The 22,077-nt window shown below is 44.8% G+C and overlaps 3 protein-coding genes and 1 pseudogene across 11 annotated transcripts in view; 1 reads left to right on the forward strand and 3 right to left on the reverse strand.

The window, feature by feature from the left end:
* Positions 1-22,077, forward strand: part of chn1 (chimerin 1) — a 60,746-nt gene that overhangs the window by 15,135 nt on the left and 23,534 nt on the right. The window lies entirely within an intron of this gene.
* On the reverse strand, positions 1,968-4,675 carry LOC306934807 (uncharacterized protein). 2 transcript variants are annotated; one of them, XM_079517602.1, is made up of 8 exons: positions 4,236-4,675; positions 3,898-4,058; positions 3,579-3,739; positions 3,343-3,411; positions 3,144-3,191; positions 2,960-3,031; positions 2,379-2,801; positions 1,968-2,220 (listed from the first exon to the last, which is right to left on the reverse strand). In XM_079517602.1, exons 3-7 carry the CDS (start codon positions 3,682-3,684, stop codon positions 2,767-2,769), a joined length of 330 nt encoding a protein of 109 aa, XP_079373728.1. In that variant the 5' UTR covers positions 3,685-3,739; positions 3,898-4,058; positions 4,236-4,675; the 3' UTR covers positions 1,968-2,220; positions 2,379-2,766. The 2 variants fall into 2 exon arrangements, with proteins under 2 accessions (XP_079373728.1, XP_079373727.1); XM_079517601.1 differs by having other exon boundaries at positions 2,379-2,869.
* LOC306935539 (uncharacterized protein) lies at positions 4,123-11,037 on the reverse strand (the record flags this gene model as incomplete). Its single annotated transcript, XM_079518641.1, has 12 exons — positions 10,913-11,037; positions 10,621-10,719; positions 10,442-10,513; positions 10,230-10,349; positions 9,984-10,052; positions 9,785-9,832; positions 9,475-9,594; positions 9,229-9,297; positions 9,030-9,077; positions 8,846-8,917; positions 4,361-8,626; positions 4,123-4,145 (listed from the first exon to the last, which is right to left on the reverse strand). The coding sequence occupies exons 1-12, from the start codon at positions 11,034-11,036 to the stop codon at positions 4,123-4,125; spliced, it is 5,130 nt and encodes a 1,709-aa protein (XP_079374767.1). The 5' UTR covers position 11,037.
* On the reverse strand, positions 16,606-20,575 carry LOC306935540 (nuclear pore complex protein Nup54-like; annotated as a pseudogene). Its single transcript has 3 exons — positions 20,517-20,575; positions 17,711-18,533; positions 16,606-16,966 (listed from the first exon to the last, which is right to left on the reverse strand). The product of its transcript is annotated as a nuclear pore complex protein Nup54-like (transcript).

The following is a 22,077-nucleotide window of genomic DNA, read 5'->3' on the forward strand; positions in this document are numbered from 1 at the left end:
GGATTACGGTCTGGAGAGGCTCAATTGTACGCCCATTTCCTACACCAGAGAACTGGTGTGGCCAATCGGGACACGGTATGCAATATGGGCGGGCTTTGGTACAGTGACATTCAATGCTTGAGACCTTTGACTGACAGTAGCTCTGACCAATTGCGTCAAAGAGAAAATGTTTGAACCCGCCCCCCAGGAAACAAGATCCATACACAGCATCTCCAGACTCAAATACCACACGACAGTGTGATTTGAGTCTGTCTTATTAGCCAGGCTAGTAAGTGTTAAGTTCAGAAATTGTGAACTATCCCTTTAATTGGTTTTCCAGTAAATTCTTCTCCAAAGCCTGGAAATAGGAGCTGCTGTCTTCCCCACTGGGCTTTTCCTTTCTTTGTTTGTGCTTTATGCTTTCAATTCCATTGTGCTTGCACTAAAAACCCATATTGGTTAATAGATTTTTTGCTACAGTGAAATAATCTAAGCCTCTCAGCAGGAAGACAATTATTCTAATCTAAATGGTATTAAATGCTGTGGTGCCCTTCCTTCTCCTCAGTGAAGTGTTAATTGTCCTTGTTTGGTACATGTGCTTACAATAGGGAATCTTCACTGAAATGCTGATCGGTGCAAAGCCATATTGATTTGCAGACACTTCAGGATTTAAGAATTGATTTTATCTGTGAGTTGTGTCCAATAGAGTTAAGTCAATTCCCATATTTCTATGAATTTGGTATGAGGCCTTTATTGCAGTCTTTCATTATCATTTTTATGGCTCTAGTCTTCAGCTCCTGCACTCCAGGTAAAATGAGTCATTTGCCATGCAAAATGAATCCGGATTTATGCTTTGAGACAGTGTCTCGTGCTGAAAATAGTCCATCTATGCTGCACGTTGTGAGCTTGTAGATTGGCTATTTTTGGCACAGGATTCCACCGTATGACCAAATAAGCATCAGAGGCCATAAACACAGCCAGCGTGGTGTGCTTGACATTGACTCGCATTGCAGCTTCAACCCTCCCCCTCTGCTCCCCTCGCTCTGACCATTGTTACCGATTGCTCCTATATCATTGTAGGCACAGTTGTGTTGATTTATTGGCTCCATAGCAGTCTTGATTCCCCTCATTAGCTTCTTCATTACCCTGTCGATCATTTCACGGTGTGCCATATTGTACAAAGAGTTGTAGGCTACTGAGTCGGTTCTGTGAGGATTATTTTTTCTTTTCTTTTTTTTTAGGGGGGTGGGGGCGCATTGTTACATATAACTTATTTATGTGAATTATACTAGGCATTCACATGTTTTCAAAGAACAGCACCAAGTCAACACAATCCCAGGCTTTAGAACAGAACATGCAATGTATATATGGCATATTTATAACGGAATGCAATAGGCCTACTAATGTGGATGAATGCATCCACGTTGGCACAAAACAGCTGTGAATTTGTGGCTTTTATTTAAAATATAGCTTTTGTCTTGGTTGTACAGTAACATTCAATCCACTGAGCGATTTTATTTTTATTTTATTTTATTTTTTTATTTTTACAGTTAGTTACGGATAGTATGGATTTGGGGAAGGTGCTTGTCGTTGCTTGTCGTTTCTGATGTGATGTGCTAAGTAAGCAGCTTTCAGTACATCTGCAAATGACCCAGCCCTATTCTATTAATTTGTCAACACATTATCAGCAACAATACACAAGGAGTCAATTCAAGGTTACATTCTTTTTTTTGCGTTAGGAGAAAGGAGAATAATCTGGCCAGCTCCTCTGTCTGTTTGAGACCTAGTGTTTATTGTAATGTTTAGTGCAGTCTGGGGATGGTCAAATACAGCCATCTCAAACATATTTTGTGCCAGGGACCTCCAGGAGTAAAGATTTGAGTTAAACATATTCGCTTTAGAAATGTATATATACTAGAATTTCGCGGGCCTTCGGCCCGCTCATCCTAGCTCCCTGCGCGTCGCAAATCGGAGGAAGGAAATTGTGAGAGCAAAGGTAGACAAAGTCACAACATTTCAAAATGTAGTTCTCAGTGTATTTTTAATGGAGTCTGAGTGTTTTTTTAGGAAAGAATGTTAATGTTAACAGTGAATGTGTAGTAAAAGAAGCTGCAGTGCCATGAGGTTGCCCAGATTTGGCCAGTAGAGCCTGCAGAATGGGATCATCATCATCATCTTCAGTGATGTAGTTCAATCAGAAATGGGATTTGTGAGAATGCAACAGCCTATACATTGCAGAGGCTGCAGAATTGGGGAAACAGAGAAGGTAGGGATAAAGTATACATTGAGACATCTCCACCAGGTATGTTGTGAATGGAATGACAATGCTATGTCTATGTTTGATTATCAGTTATGTAGACTAATCAACAATGAGACTTGTAAGAATGCAACAGCCTTACGTTGATGGGGATGGTTTGGGGAAGACGCAGTTGTCGTGGAAAGGCCAACTTAGCAAAGGAACAATTGTATTTGGCAGCTGATCCAGAGGAGGGCGTGGAGGAGTGGGGTGATGTGGAAGGGGTGTTTGTGTTTCTGGTTCCAGAGATTGTCATGGTTGAGCCTGCAGAAAAGGAGACACAGATAAGGGATGAATCAACCACACAATGTGACATGTCCACCACAGATCATGTGAAAGGTAGTGATATTTCTGGAAAGTGTTAATCAATGTTACTTCCTTTTGTGTGGCTGCAAGTTTGCACAGCAGCAGTTTGTTGTTGAGGGTTCTGAGGAAAAACAGTTTGGTGCCATTGCAGAGTCCGTCTTTGGGGCTGATGTTGCGCAGTAGCATCAAGGGCATTCCTGGCTTGAGGGTGATGAGGTGCCTGGGAAATCCATTGGGGCAGAGGGTGTTGAGGTATTCCACGTTGAACCGCATTCTGTCTTGGTAGTTCTCCAGGGTGTATGTGTAGTGGGACAATGTGATAGTTGTATTAGAGTTATTGAGGTGAAAGTGTAGATGTGAGTGTAGTGCGTTGGTTACCTGTGGTTTCTGCTGTGGCCATTGGCTGTGTTGTAGCCATCATGTGCTGCTGTTTGTCCAGGTTATGCTGAGCTGAGAAATTAAGATGGGAGTGTATGTGACTATATATTCAGTACATGTAGGTATAACATACACACATATGCGTAATGCATTGAGGCAGAGGGCAACATATCTGAGGCCTTACCTCTGGTCCGTCTCACTCTGTCACGTGTTTGCTCCCGCCTGCGCTGACCTGGGTATGGATGTCAGTAGTGTGTGTAGACACAGAGGTACAAAATGTTATCGACATGTTATGCAGAGATATGTAGATAGATGTCTCTATACAGTGTGTCAGGATGCTCGGTACCAAGCAGTAAGGTTATCTGAATAACAGAAGTCAGTACCTCTGGCCTCAGCCACGTCCAATGAAGGTGTGTTAGCCATTTGTGGAGGAGTGCTGCCCTGGTGTTGAGCTGTGAAGTGATGTGTAGAGAGTTATGTAGAGCACAGGGTGTGAGTGTAGTGTACACAATTAATGTAGGTTATGTGATGAAGATACTGCAGTATCTGTGGAGAAAGAAACAGCAGTGTATTGCATTGTGCAATGTGCTGTGCAAAGTGTAGTTTTGAGCAAGTGTACCTGGTACATGTTGTGCTGCAGCTGCTGGAACCAAGCGTTGTGTTGGGGCTGTTGGCGTGTGAGTGGCATGGGAGGGTCCATGTAGTAGTTCAGCTGCTTGATGCATGCATGTGCGTGTAGCTGTTGGCGATGGATGTTTTGCAGACTATACATTGCAGAGGCTGCAGAATTGGGGAAACAGAGAAGGTAGGGAGAAAGTATACATTGAGACATCTCCACCAGGTATGTTGTGAATGGAATGACAATGCTATGTTTATGTTTGATTATCAGTTATGTAGACTAATCAACAATGAGACTTGTAAGAATGCAACAGCCTTACGTTGATGGGGATGGTTTGGGGAAGACGCAGTTGTCGTGGAAAGGCCAACTTAGCAAAGGAACAATTGTATTTGGCAGCTGATCCAGAGGAGGGCGTGGAGGAGTGGGGTGATGTGGAAGGGGTGTTTGTGTTTCTGGTTCCAGAGATTGTCATGGTTGAGCCTGCAGAAAAGGAGACACAGATAAGGGATGAATCAACCACACAATGTGACATGTCCACCACAGATCATGTGAAAGGTAGTGATATTTCTGGAAAGTGTTAATCAGTGTTAGCAGCAGTTATGTATTATTCAGAAATGACATATGTAGAAATGACATGTAGCAATGCAACAGCCTTACCTCAATGGGGATTGTAGGGCCAGGAAGAACAGCGCGAAGCAAGTCTCGAAAAACCACATTGGCAGTATGATGTTCCGGCTGTCCTTCTTTCTGCTTTATGGCATAGGTGAGAGCTTCTGGGTTACCTGTCCTTGAGCTGGCAACATAAAGCTGTCCGTGACTGAAGACAGGGGACGAAAGCCAGACCCCCACTCTTGTAAGTGTCTGGCCTTGGGATTTATTGATGGTGGTGGCAAAAGCGGTGCGGACTGGAAACTGTCGTCTGGCCCACTCAAAGTAGGAATGTCTAGGATCAGGAATGAACTTGATTCGAGGGATCAGGACTTCCTTTTGTGTGGCTGCAAGTTTGCACAGCAGCAGTTTGTTGTTGAGGGTTCTCAGGAAAAACAGTTTGGTGCCATTGCAGAGTCCGTCTTTGGGGCTGATGTTGCGCAGTAGCATCAAGGGCATTCCTGGTTTGAGGGTGATGAGGTGCCTGGGAAATCCATTGGGGCAGAGGGTGTTGAGGTATTCCACGTTAAACCGCATTCTGTCTTGGTAGTTCTCCAGGGTGTCAGCACTGCTCAGGTTGGTTGACAGACCTGGTACCCAGGTCTCCATTAGGTCGTTGATGGCGTCCACGTCCTTGTTGGTAGGGGCAAGTACTGATCGGCCATCCAGCCAGCCGGTAGTAGTGAAGTTGTTGGACATATCTGGAAATATAGTTTGGCAAAACATCTTCATGGATGTGTGGTCATTGTCTGTGTTGCTTTGAATGTGGAAATACCTGTCATCTGGGATGAAGATGAAGTCGTTTGCATCGTTGGCTGTACCATCACCAATGCGGAGTGTCCATTGGTCAAAGGCCTTCAGGTCTTGGTTTTCACTGGCCCTGACTCGCATGTTCTCTGTGAGGCTGGAGACTTGGAAGTGTTGCCAGAGGCCTGAGTTATTGAGGCAGCTGTTGACAATTTGGGCAGGATTAGCCCCTTGAACCACTGGAAGACACTGGCGGAAGTCGCCGGCCAAGATGATGATTTTCCCACCAAATGGACAGTCTGGCTTGTTCATCAGGTCTTTCAGAGTGTAGTCAAGTCCCTCTAGCAAGAAGCGGTGCAGCATGGTTGCCTCATCAATGAGCAGGAGGCGTGCCCGTCGCACCAGCTTGGCTAGGCTGCTTTGAGCTGTGATGTGGAAGGGTGTGTGTTCTGTTGGGTGGAGAGGTGCTTTCATCCGCGAATGGAATGTTCTGCCTAGGTGTAGGAGTTGTGCAGCAATGCCAGTAGTTGCCATGGCAAGGGCAATACAGCCACCAGGTTCCAGACTGCGCACAGCGTCCAGTAGTGCATTGAGTAGGAAGGTCTTACCACAACCGCCACGTGCTGATATGAAGAGTTGTAAGTTGGCCTGTTGCTGGACTGCCGTCATGACAGTGTCGTAAATCTGTTGTTGTGCAGCAGTGAATTGTGGAATTGTTGCCTGTACATTGGCTTTCAGCTGGGCCACATCATAGTCCAGCTCCTCACGGATAAGAGGCTCTTCGATGTTGACCAGCCCATGGACAGTGGCCTTTTCCTCATCTGTCATTTTTTCCAGGAGGAAGTCTTGGAGGTCATGTTCATGTGACTGGAGGCGGACTTGCAGATCCAGTCTCACCATGGTTTTGAGTTGCTGGTCAGTGAAGGTCGTTGCACTCTGCTGTGCTCTCCGCTTGAAGTCATCTGTCCAGTCTGGCCAGAAGTCGTTAAACAGGCTTGCAGGGTTCGCTGGTTGGCAGAAGATGAGGATGATGACGAATAGGGCACGAATCTGGGGGCAGAGGTGAGTGGCAGCAGCCTCAGTAAGGACAGTGGACCACTCTTGGTCATCATCCAACAGGCCAAGCTCCCTGCACACTGCCTGGTAGGTGTCAAGGCGGCTGCCATTGACTGAGTAGAGGTCCTCAAAACTTGTTTTCCCTTTGGAGTGGTCATTGTGGAGGAGCAGTCTCAGGTAGAACACATCTCCAGCTAGGGGGCTGATGGTGTGGACACGGCCAACGGAGAAAGCGTTGTTTTTTCTGAGTTGCCACTTGTTGTTTGTGTAGGTGTATTTGTGAGGCATGTCAACATAGCGCTGCATGGTCATAGGGTTGTAATCTGGACCTTTGGCTGTCTTCTGTTGAGCATTCAGTTTGAAGAAAGCAGTCAACTCTGTCTGTCTGCCCTGCTCCACCACATTCTCCTCATCACCCTCGGCGAAAACGACGTATTGCTCGTGTTCCAGATGCAAGCGGAGGACTTGAACAGGAGGCTTGTTGGCGGATATGGGGAATGCGAAGAGTTTCCAGCAGGCCTCACTTGAGCCAACAGAACGCATGTCTTCATAGTCCCTAATCTCATCACGGGCAGCCTGGGCGCCCTCAACTTCAACACAAACCATTGCACGGTCCGGCCCCTTGGTCACATATTTGTAGAGATATTTGGCCGCAAGTGCAGAGATGCATACTTCTACGTTGATGTGGCAGTTGTATCGGAGGCTGAGGTAGGGGTTGTAGGGCACTACCCAACTGTTGTTGATGTGGTTCCCATTTTTTTGTGCAGTTCGGCCACCATTATCTGGAGAGCGACGGCGGTAGATAGGATAACTTCTTTCGTCACCAACTGTTGTTCTGGGCTGGAAGGGTTTGGGGAAGTTCTTCTTGCAGGCTTTGCAGTTGGAGCCGGCTTTCTTCTCCATGCAGGGATTGTTGGGATGCTCTTGTCCACAGGGACCGTGGATCATGTTAGCAAGTACAATGTCCCACAGTGGCTGGCGCCTTGCTTTTTCTTGGGCAGAGATCCCATTTTCATGCGGGTCAGGGGGAAGTTCTGCACAGACAATTTGGTCCACTTGGGCTGGTGTCTTGGGTTTGTCCTGCTCTGCTAGAATGAGGAGGATGTGCGAGTGAGGCAAGCCGCGTTTTTGAAATTCTATGACCCAGAGGTGGGCAATGGCTAGGCCAAAGATGTGTCTTTTGATGAGGTCATCCATGATCTGATCTTTCTTTAGTTTGAATACCCGGGCCACCAGGTCAGGTCGGTCTTGGGGTGTCTGGCCAGGGGTGAGGGCAGCTACGATCTCTGGCCAGTGAGGATTGCAGGTGACCGTGATGAAAAGGTCTGGCTTTCGCATGTGGCGGACTATGGCCATAGCGTCCTGGAACTTGCTGTGGTACCAGCGTGGACTGCCATGGAAAGAGCTAGCAAGGATGACTCTACCCACAGCATGTTCCTGCTCATTGTGGTGGACAGAGTGAGATGGAGCACTCCGTTCCCGTCTACGCACAGCCACAACCTGTTGTAGTTGTTTGAAGCTGTCAGCCCGTAATGTCTTCTGGTTATGGCGCTGCCAAGTCAGCCTCTGGTTCTCGCATGTTATCCAGGCATTGAGGATCCATTCTTGGAACAGTCTGCCTGCCTGGAAAAGGTAGTCGCTCGCAGTGTGACGACTGTTCATGTGATAGGCAAAGAACTCACGGGCTGTGAGCCTTTTTTCATCACCCACATGCTTGAGAGCACAGTGCCAGCCAGATGTCCCTTCAATGAAGAGGAGGGTGAAGTGGAGGGGCATGGCTTTGGGATGGCAGTCAGATATGATTTTCAGACCTCCACCACGTAAGTGGATGACCAGATCATGTGCCTGTTCGTTGGTGACAATGCAAAGTTCTTGGAGATTGGAGGGGGCATTGTAAACACCGGAATGTCCTCCCTGTGGCCTGGCTGCAGCACTTATGACAATAGTGCCTCGCTGTAGTTGTTCTTCTGGGGTTTCAAGGATTTGCTTGAAATCTTGGACAAATATATTGTGCAGGTGAATAACTTGCTGCACAGTGTGCAGCAGCTGCGCCATTGTGTCCTTGTCAGCAGTGGATGTTCTGGCGGGGAGTGTCATGTTTGCAAATCTGGTGGTGTTTTCCAGACTTGGGTCGAGGACATAAAGTTGGGCAAACACAGCAACAGCACCAGGTTCTGGTTGGAGTGGCCCGATGCGCTGGATTACCTTTCCTTGGAAAATGACAGTGGGAGTGAAGCGTGTGAATGTTTTCTCTTTGACCGCAATACTGGAGAGGCAGACAGCGTTGTTGATGACACGGCTGTGTTTCCGAAACAGTTTTGCCTGAGGGGTATCGTCAAACCACAGATCATTGATGGCCTGTGGGGGCCTAGGGAAGGCTGGTAGGCAAACCTTTCCATTCAAGCAGCAGATACTGGAGGTCTCGTTTTTGAATGTGAATGCGTGACAGTGGTCACACACACAGTTGAGCTGGCCAATACTCTGTGGTGTGTCGGAGAGTTGGTTGATAGTTAGTTGGCCGCTGAGAATCTGCGCAGTGCAAGTTGCAATTTTGGCAGCAACTTGTGATTGTCGTCTTGCTGGCTGATGGGAACTGCCTGTGAAGGTAAATGGAAAGTATGGTGTGAAGTTAATTTCATGAGAGTCAATAAGTAGATTGTGGTCAGTATGTGAATGTGATGTTTTTGTTGAGGCAGGCAATGGAAATCTGTGGAGGCATTAAATTGAACTGTGTGTATGTGTAGTGGGACAATGTGATAGTTGTATTAAGAGTTATTGAGGTGAAAGTGTAGATGTGAGTGTAGTGCGTTGGTTACCTGTGGTTTCTGCTGTGGCCATTGGCTGTGTTGTAGCCATCATGTGCTGCTGTTTGTCCAGGTTATGCTGAGCTGAGAAATTAAGATGGGAGTGTATGTGACTATATATTCAGTACATGTAGGTATAACATACACACATATGCGTAATGCATTGAGGCAGAGGGCAACATATCTGAGGCCTTACCTCTGGTCCGTCTCTTTCTGTCACGTGTTTGCTCCCGCCTGCGCTGAACTGGGTATGGATGTCAGTAGTGTGTGTAGACACAGAGGTACAAAATGTTATCGACATGTTATGCAGAGATATGTAGATAGATGTCTCTATACAGTGTGTCAGGATGCTCGGTACCAAGCAGTAAGGTTATCTGAATAACAGAAGTCAGTACCTCTGGCCTCAGCCACGTCCAATGAAGGTGTGTTGGCCATTTGTGGAGGAGTGCTGCCCTGGTGTTGAGCTGTGAAGTGATGTGTAGAGAGATAGTATGAGTTAAGTAGAGCACAGGGTGTGAGTGTAGTGTACACAATTAATGTAGGTTATGTGATGAAGATACTGTAGTATCTGTGGAGAAAGAAACAGCAGTGTATTGCATTGTGCAATGTGCTGTGCAAAGTGTAGTTTTGAGCAAGTTTACCTGGTACATGTTGTGCTGCAGCTGCTGGAACCAAGCGTTGTGTTGGGGCTGTTGGCGTGTGAGTGGCGTGGGAGGGTCCATGTAGTAGTTCAGCTGCTTGATGCATGCATTTGCGTGTAGCTGTTGGCGATGGATGTTTTGCATAGTATGTGAGTGTAGTGGACACAATGCAGTAGGGGTAAATTTGAGTGCAACATATGTGAATGCATTACCTCTGGTGTCATTGACTATATATTCAGTACATGTAGGTATAACATACACACATATGCGTAATGCATTGAGGCAGAGGGCAACATATCTGAGGCCTTACCTCTGGTCCGTCTCTTTCTGTCACGTGTTTGCTCCCGCCTGCGCTGAACTGGGTATGGATGTCAGTAGTGTGTGTAGACACAGAGGTACAAAATGTTATCGACATGTTATGCAGAGATATGTAGATAGATGTCTCTATACAGTGTGTCAGGATGCTCGGTACCAAGCAGTAAGGTTATCTGAATAACAGAAGTCAGTACCTCTGGCCTCAGCCACGTCCAATGAAGGTGTGTTGGCCATTTGTGGAGGAGTGCTGCCCTGGTGTTGAGCTGTGAAGTGATGTGTAGAGAGATAGTATGAGTTAAGTAGAGCACAGGGTGTGAGTGTAGTGTACACAATTAATGTAGGTTATGTGATGAAGATACTGTAGTATCTGTGGAGAAAGAAACAGCAGTGTATTGCATTGTGCAATGTGCTGTGCAAAGTGTAGTTTTGAGCAAGTTTACCTGGTACATGTTGTGCTGCAGCTGCTGGAACCAAGCGTTGTGTTGGGGCTGTTGGCGTGTGAGTGGCGTGGGAGGGTCCATGTAGTAGTTCAGCTGCTTGATGCATGCATTTGCGTGTAGCTGTTGGCGATGGATGTTTTGCACAGTATGTGAGTGTAGTGGACACAATGCAGTAGGGGTAAATTTGAGTGCAACATATGTGAATGCATTACCTCTGGTGTCATGCAGGTGCAAAGTAGGGGTGTGGAGCAGTCGTGGTGTAGTCGCGTCATCAAGGCGTTCTGCTGTGAAGTGAGACAATCATCATCAAGTTGTGCTGCTATGACATGGTGCTGTGTGATGGGTCCCTGCCGCCACACAGTAAATAGAAAGGTGTCAGTGTACTGGGTACCTGTGGGCTGGGTGTCTTCCAATGAGCGGGTGTGTGTGTGGCCACGTAGAGTGTCGCGAGCAGGGTTGTGGTGGAAGTTTGGATCCTCATTGCGTTGTTCTGTGGAGTGTGATTGGACAGCATGCATGAGTTAGTGTAAACTGGTCACGTGTGGGAAACTGGTTACGTGTGGTACGATGTTAGTAAATGGTGGTACACACACAGTGAAGGAGTACGTGTGTGCACAGTGTGCACAGACGCACACATGTATTGTGCAGTGCAAGTGTTTGTGGAAGGTTGTTAGAGCACGTACCTTGTGCGGATGGTGCTGTACCTTGTGCGGATGGTGCGTGGTGTTGTCTGGCAGCTGTGTGCAAGCGTTTTTGGGTGGCTTTTGCCGTTCGGTATCCAAGGGATGATGTGCGTTTCTTCGGCATGGCTTTGTATGTAGCTGAAGTGGTTGAAAGAAGTGTTTTATGCATTGACGACAAATTATGAAAGTATAGTTATGGTATGAGGCAAATAATGGCGTTTTTGGCAACAGTGGAATTGTTAGCAGCCCTCATTTTCAGCATTGACAACATGAAGACAGAATTGGGTGGCAATAGCTGTTGTACATGAGACATGGCGGCGTGTTATTATGCTTGTAATGATGCTAGCGTTATTAATATTGTTATTGTCCTGCTATTTGTAAGAGCATAATTGGCAACAGCCCAATTGTTAGCAGGCTGTATTGTTAGCAGGCGTTATTTTCAGCATTGCCAACATGAATGGAGAATTGTGTGGCAATAGCTGTTGTACATGAGACATGGCATTATCAGCTGTTGATGCATCAACAGAATCATAACGTGGCTCTGATTCAGGAAGCTTATCAGCTTTTTTTGTTTGTTTTTAACGTCGTATAAAAGCATATAAGTATGCGGACGTCTCTGAGGTTTATAACAAACCAAACGGTTTGAAATTCGGTTGTAAATTGAGCAAGTTATGGTCATTGAAGAGTACATCATAGACACAATGTTATGTGGGGCGAGGTAAGATGGCCGCCACGTAACGACGTCGCTCTTTTTTTTCTTTTTTTTAAGGTCGTATAAAAGCATATAAGTATGCGGACGTCTCTGAGGTTTATAACAAACCAAACAGTTTGAAATTCGGTTGTAAATTGAGCAAGTTATGGTCATTTAATAGTACATCATAGACACAATGTTATGTGGGCCGAGGTAAGATGTGCGCCACGTAACGACGTCGCTCTTTGTTTGTTTTTGTAACGTCGTGTAAAAGCATATAAGTATGCGGACGTCTCTGAGGTTTATAACAAACCCAACCGTTTGAAGTTCGGTTGTAAATTGAGCAAGTTATGGTCATTTAAGAGTACATCATAGACACGCACACACAATACACACACACGCGCACGCAGCCTTAAGTTGTAGTTACCTGTAATGGTGGAAAGAGGCGTAGTGGTCGTGTCCAAGTGAGTAGTGAAAGTGCTGTGAAGAAGGGTGTCGTGGTCGAGGGGGACAGCGATACGCAATTCAATGCAATGCGAGCGTCCGTCCCGCGCGCAATTGTCGTCTTTTCATGAATGAAACTGTGTATGTAATCGCGCCGATCTCCAGCCAAGTTAGAATCAGTGTGAGTGAGGGTGTGTGTGTTGCGTGTAAGTTGTGGTGGTCCAACCGGATGTGAAATCCGTAACAAAAGCGAGGGAATGTAGTGTTGCCAGGTCCTTTGCCAGTTCCGCGTATTGTAAGCGAGTGGTAGTGTGTGTAAGTAGCGTGTTGAATGGCATTGTTGTGTGCTTGTTTTCATAGACGTGGCAACAAATTAGTAAGAGTAGGCAATGGGAAAAAAGGATGCAGTGTTGCCAGGTCCTCGAGTTTGAAGCGTGTTGTAGTGTGTGTGAGGAGCGTGTTGTTTTCTGGGCTTGTTTGCATAGACCTGGCAACAGTGGCCCGTGTGTGAGTGCGGGGGTGTCGGTGCTTGTGGCGTGTTTGTGTTTGTTAGTGATATTGATATTGTGTGCGAGTCTGGACGGGAGCCGGCTGTAGTGTCAGTGCAATGACAATTTTTAGGCGGGTGTTGTTGAGTGTGGCCGTGCGGCGCGACATGAGGAGATAGGGAACGAACGACGCGGAGGGTAAGTCTGTGACGTGTTAGTGTGTTTAGTGGGTTGTTGCAGTGTGTGTTGCAGTGTGTCAGTGCAGTGTGTCAGTGACGTAGTAGCTGGTGCCTTTTGTTCCTGTGTTGGGGACACCTTTTGGGGACACCTTTTCAAATGTATAATAGATAGTATATGGTATATTCAAAGATTTGCACACATTTTCATGATTTAAAAACAATTTCTGATACGCTATGACCTTGTATATCTGCTATTTTTTAATAGCCAACGTATAAAATATGGTTTAAGTGGTTAAAATGATTATGGTGCTATATGGACCTCCACTTTGAGAACCAATGCTTTATTATAATGTGATTGGACGCGTCCCAAAACATAATGCTTGTGAGGGCGTGACACTCACAAAATCACTCACCATAATAACAGCCACTACATCACAATCACAATGGACACATTTTCACCGCATATTATGTTTCATTTCTGTATTGTAAATTTTCATCTTAGCTGGAAGAGACTACCATTTAGTCACAACAGCTGTATTTTTTCATCTCTGCACCAGTGAGTCAAATGACATTTTAATGGGATTTCCACAAATGTAATAAGTGGATTTTAAAAGCAGGTTTGCCCTGATGTGGATTTCAAAAACCCTGCTGTGGATTTGGGAAATTTGTTCAAGATGCACACACAATTAGATTTTGTTCTGTCTGAGCTAGCTCCTGGTTCCACATGCAATGTCTCCAACAATTAAGTTCGCAGAGGCTGAGCTTGGAGAAGATAATAGGATTAAAGAAAGTGCTTCAAGCCCTGCATTTAACTATCGAATGTTTAACACTTAATGAGGGCACACTCTCATCACACATGAAGGAGAGCATGACTTCTGTGCGCCTTTAGATGACGCCAGGGACTGTGAGGTCACTGTTTTTATTGGCCGTATTAAAGTCTGTCTTATGCTGCTCATGCTCATAGACTGTATTATCGAGGTCAAACGGGGGCCCATAAAACCTGTTTGACAGGCTCACGCTGAGGACATAAACTCCTCTGGGCTACCAGTTGTTTACATGACATGGATCCCCAGGGTGAGTTGTGCAAAACAGCCCCAATGATGACTTTCAGATGAAGACTTAACCTGATTTATACTTCAGTGGACTATTAATTACTGTAGGCAGGCATTACACTCCTCTACAGTTACTGTATAACAAGCAAAATAAATAAGCAACCAAATTATATAAACTAAACCGGTGCCGGCCTACTCTGGCACCACAAAAGTCGAGAGAGATGCAAGTTGGGAATGCATGCCCCACTCGTTTATGCTCGTTACAATACCTGCTGTAGCCTACTTGTTACAGTACTCCTACCCATGTTGGAGTACCCAGTGCGGTACCCGTTAATAGCGTTAGATATTACAATAAACGGGTACATTTATAAATGAGCAACGAAGCAAGTCGCAAGAAATCCAACCTGTCACAGATTCCAGTTCTACAGTACACTGAAATCATAGTCTGTCCTTACCGCTGGCTGGTGGATCAGTGAAGATACTCAGCCTCAAACTACCCCCCCCCCCCCCCCTCCCCCAAAATCCATGATCAGTACATTTTCAGGCTAAGCCAGGAGGAGAGGGGTCATCGCTGATCTATTTGAAGTTCTCCCCTCCGGGAAGCAGCTCAAGAATATCAAAACCAAAACATCCAAGCAACAAACGGATCCCACTTTCAGAACTCAACATGTGTGCGTGTGTGCGTGTGCGCGCGCATCAGATCAGGTTTCAAGGTGTCACGACTCACCACTGATTTCCAGACATCCAGCTGTTAGCTTTCATGCCATGGCAGGCAAATTATTTAATCAAGACAACAAAGACGTGCTAATCATTCTGCTATTAATTGAAGTGATATTTAAGTATTGTTTGTGCATCGCAACCTTTTGTGAAAGCAGAAATTAATTTGATGTCAGATGTTTTGTTTGATTTCTTTCAAGGACAGATAACTTTAGTTTATGTCATGTTGCACTACTGTTGAGGTAAACACTGAGATATACATGTTGGAAAAGTCTGGATGAATGATCATACCTCATCAGATCCTCATACTTATATAATGATTGGCAAGCAGGCTAGTAAAGCATCTTATACCAAGTAAGGGCTTCTAGAGTTTATAGATGCAGATATACAATTTTCCCTGAACCTACAACCAAAAAGGTCTTTATTTACATCCTGCTATCCTGTTATGTTGCTGTAACTCTGAACATTGGACCTTTTTTTTTTAAATATTTTTTATCCCACGATTTTGCAACCCATTTTTTCACCCAGTGTCAATTATCTAATGTAATCCTGGGCGCTACACTTCCTCTGCCAACCTGGGGGGGCAGCAGACTGAACTCATGCTCCCTTCTATGCATGAGGAGTCCAAGCTGCTTCTTTTCACCTCGGGGGAATTTCCCCAGCCGGATGTAGCACGTGGAAGGAACACGTTATTCCGACCAGTTCCTTTCCCCTCCATCAGGCGGGGAAAAAGCATGGGCTTTTGAAGGTTCATATGGAAGCCAAGTCTATGGGATTGTGTGTTTAGAGCACTTATGAGTATGACATATTATGTTTTAGTACACCCTCAGTGTCTGTAGTTATGAAGCAGCAGGCATACAGCAATTAAGGTCAAGCAGCTATTCCTCTGTAGGCACGCTTCAGACCCAGACAGCAAGATGAGAGGTTATAAGGTTTTATGAACGCAAGAAGAATGTTTCTCGTAGGTGTTAGTATGTATTCTGATGGGAAAATGGAACTATAGGGGTCAGGGGAAGAATAACATCACAAAAAGCTAAAATCATCATACCAAAAACAGTCCACCATAGAATACCGTTGCTGTCGGTTAACATTGTAGGTCCAAAATCTTTCCTTTTTATTATATAAAAAAATATATTAAATAGCCCATCTACAAGCTCTTAGTTTGTAGATCTGTTATTGTCACTACGTATGTGTGAGACTTGTATTATGAAGCAGGCCATTCATTTACAAAAATATAGAAATGGTGCATTTTGGTAAATGGTGCATTTATATAGCGCTTTAATCCAAAGCGTTTTGCATAGATTGTGCATTACCGCTGTACCGCCTACTCTACCCCTGAGCCACTGCCGCCCCAGAAACATTTGAAATAATTATAGTGATACAAGATTTCTGCACGACAGCAACAATTGAATGTGTTATTAAAACAATGCTGGGCTTGTTACATCACGTTTACAGACTGTTACTAACTGTTTACACCCATAGTTCAGTTTTCATATTAATAGCTCTGCCATCCCAGAATGTAAGCAAATGTATGCCGATTTAGACTTAATTCATCTGATGGATACTAAAATCAACGTATTGTTTTAATAAATTCTGTCATCACAAGTCCAGCTCCCTTAAAGGAGCAATTCACACATTTTCAACCTTATGTTCATATCCTCGCCCATTATAAGATGTGTTCTAGCTCTGTGTCTCAGAGGTGTGCTCTGGACAGTTTAAGAAACCTTCCACCACTGTGTTCTTGCTCTGTGTCTCAGAGGTGGGCTCTGGACAGTTTAAGAAACCTTCCACCAATTATCTTTCCAACGAGCTGATGGAGTGTCTGTTGATGTATGGAGGACGTAGATTAGTTCAGCCCCAATTATACTTCATTGTACGACGGTGTTCACATGTCAAACATAGCCGATCTACAAGCTCACAGCACAACACTTCACAGAGGTATCGTGATGCGCTGTGAGCTTGCAGATGTGATACCTCAAGCTATGGACACAGTCACAAACTTAGGCATTAGGGTATTCAGCTGACCATACTCCTCTTACAGTATATGCCCACTGTCATTTAGCCCATGTTCAATGTCCTCCAGTCTTGATGATATTGATCTTTGGTGACTTAGATCCTCCTGCTACTGTTTCAGGTGTTTGATTTCTCTGAGAAGGTCTGCATCCCACACTGTAACGTTCCTCTGATCTCACTGCCCCAAAATCTTTCTGCATTCTGATTTGGGACATCAGCTCGTTCAACCGCGTCCCTTAAATTGTGTTGGAGCATTGAGCTCTGATTGAATGGTGTCACCCTGAGGTGCCACCTAGATGCCATAGGGTTAGGGTCTGGATCCTGTGAAAAAGGTCCATTGTAGCTTTCTCTTGTACTGAGTGATCTTGGCCACTGTAGTAGCCTGGTTCTTTTGCAGTTCACTGATGTCATTTGAAATAATATCCACTTTGGTCGGGTACTGTTTAGTCATCTGTTCCTGGATCTTCAATCTATGCCACCAAAATGTGGAACGCCCTACCAACAGTCGTTAAGACATGCGAATCCCTTGACTCCTTCAAAACCGCTCTCAAAGAGCACCTACGGACGGCTGCAATTCGAAACTGGCCTCCGTAAAATCTGAATCCCCCCCCAACCGCCCACCCCTTTTTCCCCTCACTGTATATGTTTCTTTTCCCTTTTTACCTCCCTTATGATGAATAGGCCTATCTCACAGCCCGCTTTCCACGCCCACTTCCGGTAAATAGTGGTGTCTTTAACATTAGCATTTACACGTTTTTTTCTCTGGAGAATCTAAGTACATTTTCTAATGTAAAAATGTGACAGACCAATATTATTATGAAGCAAACAAGATGGTAAATCAGCTCGAACAGATAGAACAAACCTTACCTTGAGAAAACAAAAGTTGTAGACTTCTTAAATTACCTCTGTTAACATGTAGTGTCTATGGAGTGACGTCACGCTATCACCACTAACCCCGAAAGGGGGCGTATTAAGGGGGGCGGGGAAATTCTGTGAGATAGGCTTATTCCTGTTCTGTTCTTTGACTATATAGAAGTGTCTATTTGTACGTCTCTAAATGTTTTTTTAATGAATTGAACAAGGTGGACCCTCTTGTAAACAAGTGTAATGCTTAATTGAGTCGTCCACTCACAGTTAACAGTCTTTGTATTGAGTTTGTGCTTGAAATGTACTGTAATTCTGCAAACTGTTAATAAATATTTCAATCAATCAATCAAAAAAGCAGCTCTGTAAAACCCATCGTGGGCAATGGGATCAGTTTGTCAGCGTCAGGGGTTGTTGACCTTGGCCTGATCCCAAATGATAGGGCCTACACCTTCAGGGCCATTTTGAATTAGCTGTGAGAGTTGGACCTTGATGTTGGTCTGCTCCACGTAGCTGAAGAGGGTGGATGCTCGGATGTGTTTTGAGGTGCCGTTAGGGGACCGTTGCACCACATAAATTATCACCTGTCTGGTCATCGGGCAGTGCTTTCACACCTTCTACATTGACAGTGATGGCCTGAATGCTTCCCAAAATCGTATAGAGAGACTCAACCAACTGTTGCTGCATCGATCGCACAGAACCAAACCATCCTCATCCTTACTTGTTAAGTAGACAGGTGGGACGTTGTTGCTGTAGTCCCGGTGCCCCAGTAGGCTTGCATTTGGTTCCACTTGGCTGGGATGGCATCTCGCTCATCACCCAGCAATGTAGGAGCTGACAAAGCCGTGACTTGCCGGTACAACAAAGTGGGCTGGGCCTGCGGCCATGTGCCTGCAGCCGAACAAGCCTCCTTGCTGCTGCTGAGTTGGTTGCACATTTAAACCTTCAAACACACCCAGAGTAGTTCCTAGTCCAGTTCCAAATCCTGTAGCCCTAGTTGCATTGCTGGGTGTTACCAAACAGACCACCTGTGGTGTTGTAGGGAGCAGCAAAGCTGAACGTGGAACCCGGAGCAGCCCCAGATGTAGTACTGGTCCCAAAGCCCCGAAAGCACTAGTTATGGTGGAGCCGAACCCAAAACCTGTGGCTGCTGCAGTTGTGGTAGCAGGTGCACTGCGACACACACGCGTGGCACGGAGAAACAACAACACGAATCGTGTTACGTTAGACATGAGTGTGCCACAGGCGTGCAAGATTCTAGTTCTTTACAATAGCCTGCACTATGTCCTCACAGTATCCCGCCCCAATTCACAACCAAATACATAAACAAATGGTATACCTGCATCTGTGACAATTTGACATTGTCGCATTTGCTAATTGCCAACTCGACAATATGATGACCGTCATAGATGACGATGCTGATGAGGAGATGATGATGTCACAGGCTGGCCACATTAAGTCGAAATCTACATTGGAGTCAAGTCCAAAAAAACAAGGATCCATGTTGGAGCTACACTGTTGATTTCTCCTATCTTTCCTGGTGATAGATTCATATCTTTGATATGCTAACAAGCACACAAACATGGAGAGAGCATCATCCATAGACTTTGCTTGACCAGATGTCCACCGGTAGCTCTGTTATTTGTAAATGTGAAGGATTTGATATTCATGGCCTGGTGCCTGCTGGTGTGAGCATTGCCTCAAACCAAATAGCAGCTGTCTCACTTGGATATGTATGAATTCCTAACTGCCAGACTAAGACCAGACTCTGGCACCATGGGCCTGTCCATGTGTTATTTATACCGTATTGAATGTCAGTCATCATACTCATGGATGATTGACATTCAATTATGGGTTTTATTTGAAGGTTATATCTCAAAGTAAGCGTGAGCATAATTTTATATTTTAATGATACAATAAAACAATTTTGCTTAATGTGATAATAGAAACACTATAGAAATGTAGTGACCATTTCCATTTAACATAGATGAACTTAAAGGTGAATTTAAGTGATGTGCATGTCCACATATTCCGTTGTTAGGACATGTGATATTTTTGTTTTGTTTTAAGGGACCAAGCAGTCCCGAAGGGGTTTGGTCCCTTATTGTTTTTGTCCGTTATTTTTTCTTCTCCTTCCGCCAAAAATAGCAGTTCTGGCTGAACTGCGTAGTCTGTTTTCGTGAAACTCTGCAACATGGTAGAGGGCCATGCCAAACAGTGACTATGCGAAGCCCATGGCCATTGGCCAAAGGGTGGCGCTATAGCACTCAACTGAAAATGCAAACTTTTAGCGTACATAGCTCATGAACCGCTTGACCGTCGGCAATGAAACTTCGATACCCAGATGCGTCTCCTCATGCCGAACAACTTTCGTGTTCTGACTTTTGACCTCTGACCTTTAGATCAACCACCATTTTGAATTATATGAAAAACAGTTAAAATCTATCTCCTCCCAGGATCTTTGATCAAAATGCACGAAACCTTCTACACGTGAACTTTGGACCTACACAGACAAAAAAGGTTTATGAGCCAATGAAAATTGCGGTTTCTTCTGCCCCTAATACATACATGCAGCATCATATGCTTATGAAACTTGAAACTCCCAGTTGAAGAGAAGTTTGTACGTGAAACAATTGACAGCAAACACACTGTAGTAATGGATAAAGACATCCCCAAAACCAGGACAGACATAATTGTCATCAAAAACACTAAATGATTTAGCTGTTTACACTAAGACAACTGATTGTGTCTGGATAGCACAGTCTGTTGAGCTCTCGCCTTTGGACCACAAGGTCATGGGTTCAAATCCGGGCACCTCCAACTCAGCGTATTAGTCTTCAAGAACCTTCTAGTCTTCTTTTTCTCAAGTTCAGTCTTCCATGTTATCGTATTGCTTATTTCTTTCCTGCTTGGTCCCGCCTTATCGCTGCTTGCAGCTATATTTTAAGATTGGTTTTTGGCTTTTGTGCCTTTATTGATAGTTACAGTGAAGACAGGCAGGAAAGAGGGAGAGAGAGAAGGGGAGAGACATGCAGCTAAGGTCGTCATGAACAGGACTCGAACACACAACGCGCTGTCAGGCCAGAGCCTATATGTGGCATGCGCCTGGACCACTAGGCCAGCCAGCGGGCGCAGGACATGTGATCTGAACGTTACACATTGTGAACAAACATCGGATGGTTGATGCTGAAGGTACCCCCTTCAGCATCAACCATCCGATGTTTGTTCACAATGTTCCCCAAGTGTTGCAATATGACTACCGCTGACTGAGGATGTGTATTATTCCCATTATCCCCAACATACCGGGCATAATGTGACTATGACCAACTCTATCCCAAAGCTAGAAACCCAATGAACAACACACACACACACACACACACACACACTAGCCCTCGAGTCGTTAATCATATCATGGAAGTTTCTCATAAAATATATATTCCCAGAAAAATAATTTGGAAAAAAGACATTAAAATCATATAAACAATTGGTCCACACCGAGAGATGTGCGCACCCAAACTATATGCAGACCCTATGATGCAGACTTTGGGTTATGCTAGTTTAACTTTTGCAGAGGACGGCAGCTCATTTGTTGTTTCTGGCTGCATCTGAAATATTTGCTCCCCTTAGTAAGAACAGCCTGATGTCTCTCCCTTATTGTGTTTACTGGCACTATCACAATTTTCACTATGCTGTTTCTAACTCTCTGGCTTTTCTGAAAGCTAGGTTGAAAATATTTTATTAGATGATTAAGGCTGCAGGCTAAGACATTACTTTTCTTTCCCCAGTTTTGAAGACCCCTTGCCGTGTTTCTCAGTTGGGTCTAATTTGACATTGTTAATGATGACGTTTATTCCCTACTCGCTGGAAAAATCCTGCACGTGTCACAAATGTGAGACAAAATGTTCTTTTCTTTTAAACCACTCGAGTTCTGCTCAGTGTTGCCTGCCATAAAATAAAAGACTGATCAAATTATTCATACATCAGCATCTTTTAAGTGTCCATTAACATTGCATCCTCATGGGACTTACAAGACTTACAGAACCAATGGTGTATAAAAGAAGTCCAAAAACAGAACTCTGTTCTCATGGGAACGTGGCAACAGCTGCTGTTTTAAGCCTGGTTTGTACCTTGACGTATGATGGGAGTCTCATGCTGAAAATAGCTGATCTATAAGCTCACCATGCATCCATCCGTGGCACAGAGTTTGTAGATCAGGTTTTTTTCCCAGTACATGACTCCATATATTGTACAATGAAGAGTCGTATAAATCTGGTGTCAGTACAGTACACCTAACCAAATGTTATGAGAAACAATATATGGCCAATACTCAATTACACTGAAACCAGTTGTTTCAGTGTAATAATTGTTGGGGTTTTTTCACATATCTTGGTACCCCTTTTCTTGCCTTAGTGACACTCATAACCTCACCATGACTTTCAAGACTGTGTGTGTGTGTGTGTGTGTGTGTGTGTGTGTGTGTGTGTGTGTGTGTGTGTGTGTGTGTGTGTGTGTGTGTGTGTGTGTGTGTGTGTGTGTGTGTGTGTGTGTGTGTGTGTGTGTGTGTGTGTGTGTGTGTGTGTGTGTGTGTGTGTGTGTGTGTGTGTGTGTGTGTGTGTGTGTGTGTGTGTCATATTCATATATCCGCTTACTTACACCTTGAATTACATTTACTGGTTCATTTAACCAGCATCATTAATTGACTGTAGATGTGGCCATG

This window comes from Electrona antarctica, assembly GCF_951216825.1.
Source record: "Electrona antarctica genome assembly, chromosome: 13".
NCBI classification, from domain to species: Eukaryota; Metazoa; Chordata; class Actinopteri; order Myctophiformes; family Myctophidae; genus Electrona; species Electrona antarctica.

Bases quoted from the DNA above. Each gene is read 5' to 3' on its own strand.
- LOC306934807 (XM_079517601.1), bottom strand. From the start codon at position 3,684: ATGCATCAAGCAGCTGAACTACTACATGGACCCTCCCATGCCACTCAC. The intron at 3,412-3,578 runs GTACACTTGCTC...ATCACTTCACAG, and splicing joins TGCAGCACAACATGTACCAG to CTCAACACCAGGGCAGCACT. The intron at 3,032-3,143 runs GTAAGGCCTCAG...TTAATTTCTCAG, and splicing joins CAGAGTGAGACGGACCAGAG to CTCAGCATAACCTGGACAAA.